The sequence below is a fragment of the Taeniopygia guttata genome, chromosome 3 (genome assembly GCF_048771995.1).
Source record: "Taeniopygia guttata chromosome 3, bTaeGut7.mat, whole genome shotgun sequence".
Classification (NCBI taxonomy): Eukaryota; Metazoa; Chordata; class Aves; order Passeriformes; family Estrildidae; genus Taeniopygia; species Taeniopygia guttata.
The window spans coordinates 51,676,692-51,688,127 of NC_133027.1; the positions used below are offsets into that span (position 1 = coordinate 51,676,692).

Consider the following 11,436-nt stretch of genomic DNA (forward strand, 5'->3'; position numbering starts at 1 on the left):
GCATAGACCAGTTTTGAAGCATGTTTTTATTCTGTAGAATGTGTTCAAAAATTATTAAGAACATTTCTCACTATTGAAGCCTGATTCTCTGTACTATACTTTATTTTCTGAAGTTTCCTGGAAAGAGTTTCCTGGAATGTGAGATCATGTCTTCATTTCTCCCGTGGGACAGACACACGCACACATACACACACAAATAATAGTAAAACAATATGTGATATGTATCTTCCGTGGAAACAAACACGCTGCTCTTGGTGTGTACTGTGCACGTAGAGGAAATTGACCTCAGTAAGCAAGGCTGTGTTCACAGCAAAAAAGTAGAGAAGGCTTTGGAGGGCTTCCTCTCCTGAGTGGTGGCTGGGAGACTGCAGCCCCCTATCCAGAATGTCCACGCTGGTTACCCATTGATGCCTTTCCCTGCATTTCTGCCTTTCCCTGCGGTGGAACTCCTGGCGCACACCAGAGAGCCAGCCTGTCGCATCTGTCTCAGGCGAGGCCGGATCCGGTCACCGCGCCACCCAGGTGCCCCAGTGACCGGGGGCTGTGGTGGGGCTGCTGACTGCCCGTGTGTTTGTTTTGTTGCATCAGCGAAGTGCACTGCCCTGGTGCCCGGCTTTCCGCGGGCTGGTTTTTTGCTGTGCCTTCAATCCTCTCCCTCCTCCTCCCCCAGCTCCGCGCTCCCCGCCCGCAGAGCGCCCCTCCTCCCGGGCTGCCTCCCCTCCCTCTCCCCTCCTCTCGCACAGTCAGAGGCTCGAAAACTTGTTAAAAGCTCTCTCAGTGTTCCAAGTTAGAAAAAAAAAAAGTTTTACGAGGTATCAGCACTTTTCTTTCATTAGTGGGGAAGGAAGGATGAAAAATACAAAACAGCAATAGGCTTTTAAAGTTTAAATAGACAGGTCTGAGTGACTGAACGTGCTCTTCCATTTTAGTTTAACCCTCCAAAGAAGTGCTCTGATCCATTTTCACTGCTGATCAGCAAGGGTAAGTTGAAAGTTTTCCTTTTTCAGCATTTTGTTGTATCCTTTTTTTTTTCTTTTTTCTGAAAACGCTTCTTTTCTTCTTTTCTTTCCCCCCACCCTAAGAGTTTTGTATTACTGCGTTGAGAGTTGAACTTGTTTAAAAACACATCTCTAAACAGCGTAGATTCTCTTAAAAAGCTAAGTTCCAGCTTGGAGGAATTATTTGGTTTCTTTTGTCACACATTTCTATACGTTTTTAGAAGTGCTACACTTTTACAACTTGTAACCTTGTTCAGCCCAAAGAGGAACTGCGGGGAAGTTGTGAGTGCCGGGCTGAGCAGATTTGTTGCTGCCAAAAACGATCTCTCCCCTCCACTGCTCTCGGGCTATCTCAGCTCCATTAAAGAAAAAGCCGAGGTCCTCTTCACTCTCCTCGGCTGTACCAAAATCGCATCAGAAGTTATTAACAAGGAGACCTTGCCTTGGAAGCGTCCCATTCCTTCCCCACACGCTTTGCTTTCATATGGAAATCCTGATTGATGCCTGATAGTTTGAGCAGAGCAAGCTTCTTAATTAGATGCCTTGTTAAATGCTGCAGCTACTGAAGTGGTGACTTACACGTGGTCTTCCTGATAAGTTTTTCCCCCTTTTCTTTTAAAATAGATGTGATAAAATCCAGACACGGGATATGGATTTTTAACCTGGTTTGTATATAGTTACTCTGTTTTAGCAACCTCAGTGAGGGATTTTAGAGAAGGAATGTGGGATATCATGATATGCCTTACCACGTTAGCAATGTCTGTGAAAGTCTTTGGGTAGATATAAATGAAAGTTGTCTAGGAAGGACTGTACATAATCCTCATATGACACATTCCCTGTATAATACCTCAAAGACTTAATTGTCAAAATGCAGAGGAAAAAATACTTGAGCAGCATCTCTTGGAGAACTGAAAACCTCTTCATGTTGTGAGACTTGGAGTGATTCCTTATAGCAGTTGTTGCCTGCTGCTCGCCAGTAGTTAAAAAGCAGTACGAGGAAGGAGAAAAAAGAGCCTTCAGCTGAAAGACAGACAAAGCAGAGAGTCTATCTTATCATGAACAAGGTGTGCTTATATGTGTCCTCATATTTTGCCTTGAGATAACCGGCAAGCATCATGGAGCTGCGTATTTCCTCTGAGGATTTCATTTTTGTACGTGATACATATGACGAAAATGCTGGTAATGAGCACAAAAATGGGATATGGACACCTTTTGCTTGACGTCCATCCGTGTGTGTGTGTGTGTGTGCAGGGAGTGAGTTACAGGACTTGCGTGAACCATTTTTAACATCTGGACAGCACACTACGCGGCAGAATTTAAGCCTCTAGTCTTTGGGATGTTTACTGAAGTGTTTCCTTCAGAAACTTCAAAGCCAAACACTGGCGCTGACCCACAATACCTAACAAGCACCCGAATGGCAGAATGGCTAGGGGCAGGCTAGGATCAGGAGAGGGAAGAGAGGGATGGACACAAGGGATTTGATTTGCAACATAAAGCTGAACGCTAATACACACAGGAGCGCAGACAGATTCAACACTCTAAAGTTATCTCAGATCTCATATTATGCAAGCTCAAGAGATTAATTTTATTTGTCTCTGCAATGAACCAGGGCCAAGGATTCCTGTGGGCATGGGGAAGGTTAGAGGACATTGAGCAATGCATCTCTTTCATCAGATACATTGCTCTCTTTCCCCCAGTCTCTGGTATCTCCTTCCCATGTAACTCACTGAATTTGTCTGGTGTCGAGGCACCTGGGCTGATGTTTGTGCCATTTATGTATTTAGACATCCAGATTTCAAGATCCTCAAGCAGGCGCATCAGAGGGCCTGAGGCCCCCTCAGGGAATTCGGTGTTCCTTCCCTTAATTCCAAAGTGAATCAGGAGAGGGATGAATCTGAGCATTAACACAGAGGATAGACCTGACTTGTACAACTAGGGAACATCTAAGGAAGTTCTTACAGTTGCCTTTGCAAATGTGCTTTAAAATTAAATTATGTGTGGAGGGTACAAAATGGGAAAGGCAGAAGCTAAGAAGTAGATCTGGTAGTGACTCACCACCAGCCAAAAGAAAAACCACAGTTGTGACACTTTAGATTCTACTTACTGCAACCATTTTGTGCGTAACCTTTGTCCGGTGCATGAAATGAACCGAAGCTCATCTGCAGACCTATATATGAACTACACCCTCCTAAGGGAATGTCTGCAAGGCATTTTATAAGATTTTGGAAAACTAGCCTTCCCTGTTCCAACAGGTCCAAACCCAATGAGTTGTACATCTCAGCTTCTTTCTCTGCGATGCATGTTATTTTTGGGAAATGCTCAAGCTGATTTATGTTCAGGGTCCAGAGTATTCTCTTTTGTTGTCTAGGTGTGTGTGAGCACAAATAAAAAGATAGAAAAAGTTGGAAAACCAAAGCTTTGGCCTGTTTCCAAATTACTTCAGCTGCACAATCCCACTTTAGAACCCAATCTAAGCCTTGCTGCTCTTCCATCCACTGGCATGTGACCTTCTATCACTGTAGTCAGACTTAGGACATTACTTTACCACAGCACTGAGTTTGCATTATTCTTCTTGGAAAATATGAACCAGATGACATGATGAATGCCATCCATAAAAAATAGTTCTAGAATTTCTTAATTGTGGCTTACAAATCAAATGTCTTATATATGTGGTCATCCTAAACCCATGCAGATGAATGTTGTCAGATCTCCTGCTGCTCTATGGGGTTTTTTTTCCTGCCTTTACCCACACACAGTAGGACCTGGAAGAAATCCATCTTTTAAAGGCTGCTGGATTTTAATGCAGGCCAGCATTAGTCTGCCTCAGAGAAGGTTATGATCCTGTAAAGTATTAATCAGTAGGAACTCATGAAATGCACGTACTCATCATCAGCCATATCCTTAAACTCCTGAAGTACTGAATTTGTATGAATTGAATAGGCCAGCCTGTGTCATTCAGTGGAGTCCTTTAAGGTATTTAGAAGTGTTAAAACAAGCTAAAGTCCAGAAAGCTAAAGAGCTATTTTTAAAGGTTGTCTGCCAACCATTTCAAACTAATTACAAAGCTAGAATACTTAAGTACCTGTTTGATACAAAACCTCTTTTTATACCTGGTAAACAGATTTGTAATCGCTTAATAAAACTGGTGTTTCAGTGCCCTGAAAGTAAACAAGTTAGATCCGATGAATGAATTTTCTCTACAACAAAGCAAAGTACTGTGTTTCATAAAGCAATGGAATCCACTTAAGAAAAGGAATAATAGATTTGTGCCACCACAAGGTTATCTGATTAACAGTACAATGTTTTGAATTGATGTGGGTTTTTTTATCACTGGCAAAGGCTAGCATGTAACTGATCTCTTTTTTAAAAAGTTGCTTTTCAGAACTATGTATGAGTAATTCAAGCATGGAATGTTTCCTCCTGGAGTTTATATTGCCAGCGGACACATATGAAACTTAGCAATTTTGCATGCTGAAGCAAATTAAAAAAATAGGGAGTAAATTCTCCAAATATTGCAGGTGTGGGATTAAGTAGGTCAAAACTGAAGTAAATCATATTGCATTAATGAACCAGAGAGGAGTGTAATTAGAAAACAAACAACACATAACTGCCTAGAAATAACATAACCTCTGTTTTCTTAATCAGGCTTTCAATCTGCAATAACATTTAGACAGTAAAAAAAAGTACGTTGAGTCTGAAGAAAGTCTGTTAACCCAATAGTTTCTAGTCACTGGAAAGCTGACTAATTAAATCAAGAAGCTGTTACTTGAAAAAGGCTCCTTCTGTCTCCTTGCACTCGGACATGGAGCAAATAGCTTGCCTTTGAAACAAACTTCACGCGTTGTAGGTACAGGCTGTTCTCTGTTTTAACAATCCCTGCCTGAGGAGGAACGTGGTCACATTTCATTCCAGCCTTTCCAGGGACCTCTGCACTTCTCTGCCTGACTCCTTCCCTGCCACTCCAGCCCAAAAAGACAAACTCACTTTTTCTGGGAAGGATGAAAGCTGGTGGGGCTGAGGGGATGTGTCAGAGACAAACATGCTCTGTTTGCTCCTCCCGGCAGAGTCTTCCAGTTTTAAAAGTTTGAAGCAGGCCCAATCCTTTGATGGGGCTTCATTCATGAGAAGAGCTAATTACATGAGGAAGGGTCAACAGGCTGCAGTGGCTGAACTACAGAGCCAGCTGTTAAGGCAGAGGAGGAAATGGCCCTGGGATATTTTTCAGGGGTTCAAAGATAATTGGCATCTCAGAGCTATCAGAGCGAGTACACTCTCTCAGGGTCAGCAGCAGGAATGGTGTGTTTTTATTTGGCATCTATTGTTATGTTTGAGATTGCCAGGTTTACAGTCTTGTGTTCCCAGTGACTCACTGCTTCTTGAAAGCAAGTCTCCTTGGTGCTAAAATTTCCCATTTTATGAATTCTCCAAAAAGCGTGTATTCTATAAATGACCTTCACTAGGGAATATATCCATGATGCAGTGGGGAGGAAATCATTTGGACAGTATCAAAACTATTAATACCAGGAAGGGATTACTCAGCATCCATGGAACAAATATCTGTGCCCAGCAGCATTAACATTAAAAGGGAAACTTCATTATTATTTTTCCTCTTAAGTTCCTGATTTCATGTGATTTCATGCTTTTTTCATGTCAGGCAAGTTAAAACATAAGTTTTAGTAAGATTGCCATTCTCCATTTGATAAAAATCTATAGTGAAATTTGTTTTTCCTAGGAATCTAGAATATCAAGCAAATTATTTCATTTCTTTTATGTCGTCCTGTGTATTTTCAGATATCCTGAGAAGCTGTCTGTGTCCCAGAAACTGCACTTTAAAACTCAAGTCAGGAAAGACACTTTAAACTTGCAGTGTTCAACACTTGGAATGTAAATTGCAAGCCAGGAGTCGCCTTACAAACAGAGAATATTATCTTTTTTTTCCTGCTAAATCTTTTCCTTTCTAAACAAAGAAGGAATTTGCATACAAAAAGATGCAAATGCAAACCTGAAACTCCAATGAATTACGCAAATCACAGATAAACAGGAAACCAGTTCCTCCAATCTAGTAACACAATCTTAGCTGTGTTTCATGTATTTGCAATTTTTTGTTACTTCATAAAACTATAGGTAGAGAATGCTTTCTTTGATCTTTGTGATCCAAATACTAATGTATAAGCTTAATTTAGACAGCAAACACCTTTTCTGAAGTTTAGTAGAGTATAAACTTGGCATCATTAGGAACTATACCCTTAAATGTGTTACATGCTATGAAGTTACAGGCAGAAGCTCAGTTTGATATTGCTGTGTAGCAAAAACTATGTGTATTTTGCAAAGGTAGAACTTTGGGTATGCGACCCTAATATTAACTTAAGGCAGCCTATTGTATTTAGGTTATACTGCGGTTTGCTTTTTTAGTATCTGAAAGACTGAGAAATCTTTCATATATTCCTAGCATATTTATGCAGTGCTACTACTTATTCAACACCCTGCTTCAGCTGTGTGTCACAGCTGTTTTTCACCTGAGGCAGGTGTAGGTCACTGAACTGAGGCTGCCATCAAGGATGCTGAGCCAACCACAGTGGTCACTGAGGGTTATCATGGCCTTCCTGAAAACTGGAGTGAAATTAGGAACGTTTTCGATTGTCCTCTGAGACATTATATGTTACTCTCTTTTCAGTTTCCCTGACTTCCCACTTCACCTGCAGACTTACTAAAACTCCGGTTTCTCTTCAGATTTTGTAAAATACATTAATTACAACAAAGTTGACACTGCTGCTCTATTAGCATTGATCAGTGATTTAGTGTGTCAAAGGTATTAAAGCTCTAACTTAATCCTTGCTATTTTTTTCCTTTGTGTTCTTGTTTAGCCAGCATCCTGTGAAGATGGGTGATTGGAGTGCCTTAGGAAAACTTCTTGACAAAGTTCAAGCCTATTCTACTGCAGGAGGGAAAGTGTGGCTGTCTGTCCTCTTCATTTTCCGAATCTTGTTATTGGGAACAGCAGTTGAATCTGCTTGGGGAGATGAACAGTCTGCATTCCGGTGTAACACTCAACAGCCTGGTTGTGAGAACGTCTGCTATGACAAGTCCTTTCCCATCTCCCATGTACGCTTTTGGGTTCTGCAGATCATATTTGTGTCTGTACCTACCCTTTTGTACCTGGCACATGTGTTCTACGTAATGAGGAAAGAAGAGAAGCTGAACAAAAGAGAAGAAGAGCTTAAAGTAGTGGCAAATGATGGTGTGAATGTGGATATGCATCTCAAGCAAATAGAAATTAAGAAATTCAAGTATGGGATCGAAGAGCATGGCAAAGTGAAGATGCGTGGCGGACTGCTCCGTACTTATATCATCAGCATCCTATTTAAATCTGTCTTCGAGGTGGCTTTCTTGCTGATACAGTGGTACATCTACGGGTTTAGCCTGAATGCCATCTACACCTGTGAGCGAGACCCATGCCCACATAGAGTGGACTGTTTCCTCTCCCGTCCAACTGAGAAAACCATCTTCATCCTCTTCATGCTGGTGGTGTCCTTGGTGTCTCTTGCCTTGAACATCATTGAGCTTTTTTACGTGTTCTTCAAGGGTGTCAAGGATCGTGTGAAAGGGAAAACCGACCCCTACTCCCACAGCGGTGCCATGAGCCCTTCCAAGGACTGTGGCTCCCCCAAATACGCTTATTACAATGGCTGCTCGTCACCGACCGCCCCCTTGTCTCCCATGTCTCCCCCAGGGTACAAGCTTGTTACTGGAGACAGGAACAACTCCTCCTGTCGTAACTACAATAAGCAAGCCAGCGAGCAAAACTGGGCCAACTACAGTGCAGAGCAGAACAGAATGGGGCAGGCTGGCAGCACCATCTCCAACTCGCACGCCCAGCCCTTCGACTTCTCTGATGAGCACCAGAACACGAAAAAACTGGCGTCAGGACATGAGCTGCAGCCCCTCACCATTGTGGACCAGAGGCCTCCCAGCAGAGCCAGCAGCCGAGCCAGCAGCAGGCCTCGACCCGACGACCTGGAGATCTAAGCTTCTTGATGCAGTACTTGCTCAGCTACGAAACGATGTGCATTGGAAGATGCCGTCAGTGCTGATATTGTTCCAGTGGAGGTGGTACTTAACAGTCTCAAGCAGGAGATTTTAACAATCATAAAAGGAAAAAAAAAGCAAAACAAACAAGCAAACAAACTTTTAAAATACTTGCTGGTTCTTTGGGGGGTGTGGGGTTGGTGTGGGGTGGTACAGTACACATTGATATTTAATGTAGCTGGTTTAAAGAATTTAAATACTAAAAAAAATGAAAAATGTAGTACTAAGGTAAAGGGCTGTTTTTCTAGAAAGGCTGTAAATATCTGAGTGTATGTGTATGTGTGTACTATCATGTTTGTTTCTAAAGATTCTTCTGTAATACTAAAAGCCAATAATAACTGAATTCACATTTGTCAGGGTGAAGTGCTACCTGAAGATGAAAATATTTTTCCTATTCAACATGCAAAAAAGTCCAGGATTGCCTCTGATCATTTCCCTGTCAAGAACATTCCAGTCTTAGAAAGTGCACTTTGAAGGTAAACTTTCCTACATGGTCCTCTGGGTTGTTGGAAGGCTCCTGTGAGGACAATTTACAGTCTTTGAGTCGTTCAATTCAAATTTCAGGCATGGCCCACCGAGAAATAGCTTGGTCACCTGCTCTTCCAGCCCTTCATGCAGGTGTATTTTGTGATGTGCGTAAATGGGATTGCTCCACACATGTGGAACCAGCAACGACACGGCAATACTGGTGTCCTGCTACTTATGTAGAATCTCTTTAGTATTATGTGAAACCCAGTTTGCTGCCACTTGCAGATTTATACATCAAGACAAGCAAGCAACTGCCTTTAGTGAATTTTATCACACCTTTATGTGTACTAAGGGTGTACGTATGTGTGTGGATGTGGAGGTAAAGGTATACACAAAACACCCTCAGAAGCATAGGCTGAGAAATAAACGCACACAGGTTACTTGCAGTTGACACATTCTCATGGATGTTGTGAGGATCTGGGCCACTATGGTGTTTACATTCTCTGGTTCCTTCAATGTAAGTGAAGCACACGTTGTTATATTTTTTTAATTCTATAAAATATTTTCCATGTATCCTAAATGGATGCTCTTTTTAAAATAATAAAAAAAAAAAAATCTAAAGGGCATAATCCTGGATGTCTTGCTCTGGAAAATCTCTCTTTCAAGTTGTTGGGAGTTTTGCCTCAACAAATCTGCAGGATCAAGCCCAAGATGTAGCGAAACATGTTCTTGCTGGCATGAATGATTTTCTTTTGTAGAAGTTAGGGGTGGAAAAGACCCATTAGGTCATCTAGCCAATCTCCCTGATAGGTAATTATGATGCTTGAATGATAGAAGATGTAGTACTGTAAGCAAGCTTTAGTCTTTTTTGTGAGAAGCTTAGGAGAAGTGCTTTGTGCTGGATTAATAATAAAATATGCCTAAATGGCTTTTGCAGTAACTGGTATTTTTCTTGTTCTAAATATTCACATTTACTGAACTGCAATGTCCACTTTTGACAGTTAGGTCTTTCTAGATGGCTCTAGCAACTTTAGTGTTTACAGTTAGATTATGTTTGAAATGCAAGTGAAGTTGAAAGGATTTTTAAAGAGTACAATTCTAGCTAATTTATTTGAAATATATGCTAAAGAAATCTACCAGTTTCTTCAAATGCATAGCCTCTTAGCTGAACACAGATTGACCAAGGAAATACATAGCTTGGTTTCATTTTGCAGCAACACAGATAAATTGTTTCTTTAATACATTATATTAATTTGTTTGACATTCCATGTTAAACTACTGTTGTCTTCAACTTCATTGCATGTATGCAACCATAGTTTGTCAGATCATGTTGTCTGGAGAACATTAGTCAATAAAGTTTTAATTTAGTATAAATACATTTTGTAATTGTCTTTTACTGTTTCATATGTCCATAGATATCTTTAGTTTCAGTCTGATAATCCAAACTCATTCCTCCCTTGTTCATTTTTCCCCAGTCACTCTGCATTTCAGAAGCATCCTTTATTTAATGCGTCTGGATTTGCTTTGAACTGAAATTCCACAGGGTCACGTTCAGACATCCTCACAACAACTGGAAAAACAAGCATTGTCTCTGCCACTCCTGAACCAAAGTAATGTTCAGCATGAACAAATCTTGCTAGGAGTCTCAGAAAATGCATATTTATTTACAAACTATTATAAAAATGACAGTCCTAAAAGATTGTAACATAATTTCTCAAGCAATTTTTATATATGGCTTAGATTTAACATTATGAAATAATTGCCTCTAGTTTACATTTCCCTATGTCATTAGATTGCTCAAGTGACAGTCAGTTTCATTTTCTGAAATGAAAACCTCATTTCTTCCAACTCAATAGGAGAAAGGTTCTGATTTTGATAAGGCTGGGATTTTGCATATTGCCTCTCCTACTTCACCCTTTACATCCCCATCACTAATAAAGTCATACAGTGCTTGGCTTTTCAGGACTGTACTCTGGATGTAAGGTGGTTCAACTCCTTCTTCTATTTGAAAAATTAAAATATAATGGTCATGTGATTATCATTAAAGGTTTTACTTTCAAATTTGCTTGTAATTTTATGTCCAAATTCTTCTCCTTCTTATTAATAAAGATGGGGGGAAAGCAGGGCAGTGGTAGTGGATTTACAGCTCTGAGAGATACTACAAAAGTACCAGCACAAGGAGTGACTCCTTGAAGTTTTCCTTAAATAATAACAATGAGTCATATTTAAGCTGGCTTGTCTTAGTTTGTCTGTACAAATGGAATGGCATTCTAAGCATTTTGTAAGGATCATGCCCTTGGAAAGGTGGACACCAAAACGTTCAGAGAAGGGCTCACCCTGAGATAAAATGTAGTGTCTCCTAGACAGGCTGAATGTCAGGTATGTCCCATGGGGCATCTTGGACAACTGAAATAATTTACTGCTTCAATGCCAAAACTCTCTGAGTGATTATTTTTTGGTGGTAATGCATGTGTGTACATGTGTAGGGTAAAGACATCCCAGAGGCTATTTTTCCCAACTAGATTTATTTCTGTGGATGACATTTATTATACACTTCAAAGTCATCATGATTTTGTATGCTATTCATCTTAGTTCTTTAGGCTCTTTCTCCCAGTGCGTCCCTGCAGCAGCATTTGCTTTGTCTGTAGGTGACACAAAATAAGCTGTGATACAATGCTAGCACACACTTCTCAATTCACATCCTGTTAATTATTTTAAAATCATGTTTATGTTTTGTGTAGCAGTATTTTGCAAAAAAGGCAAATCATCTTAAGGCTTCTACCCTGTCCCAGTAATCTGAAATGTTTTTAAAGAGTAAAGTTAGAAGGAAAAGTTACAGGCAGCCTAAAATCTATATGCCTATCATGTAATTTCAAGATGTTTT

At 40.6% G+C, this 11,436-nt stretch overlaps 1 protein-coding gene across 2 annotated transcripts; it reads left to right on the top strand.

Annotated features, from left to right (window-relative positions):
• The first annotated feature begins 702 nt into the window (after nucleotides 1–702).
• On the top strand, nucleotides 703–9,926 carry GJA1 (gap junction protein alpha 1). Of its 2 annotated transcripts, none has more exons than XM_002189379.6 (2): nucleotides 703–981; nucleotides 6,863–9,926. In XM_002189379.6, the coding sequence occupies exon 2, from the start codon at nucleotides 6,879–6,881 to the stop codon at nucleotides 8,022–8,024; it is 1,146 nt and encodes a 381-aa protein (XP_002189415.1). In that variant the 5' UTR covers nucleotides 703–981; nucleotides 6,863–6,878; the 3' UTR covers nucleotides 8,025–9,926. The 2 variants fall into 2 exon arrangements, with proteins under 2 accessions (XP_002189415.1, XP_072782919.1); XM_072926818.1 differs by having other exon boundaries at nucleotides 709–981; nucleotides 6,867–9,926.
• The last annotated feature ends 1,510 nt before the right edge of the window (nucleotides 9,927–11,436 follow it).

Excerpts from the sequence above, each read along its gene's own strand:
- GJA1 (XM_002189379.6), top strand. The coding sequence starts at position 6,879 with ATGGGTGATTGGAGTGCCTTAGGAAAACTTCTTGACAAAGTTCAAGCC.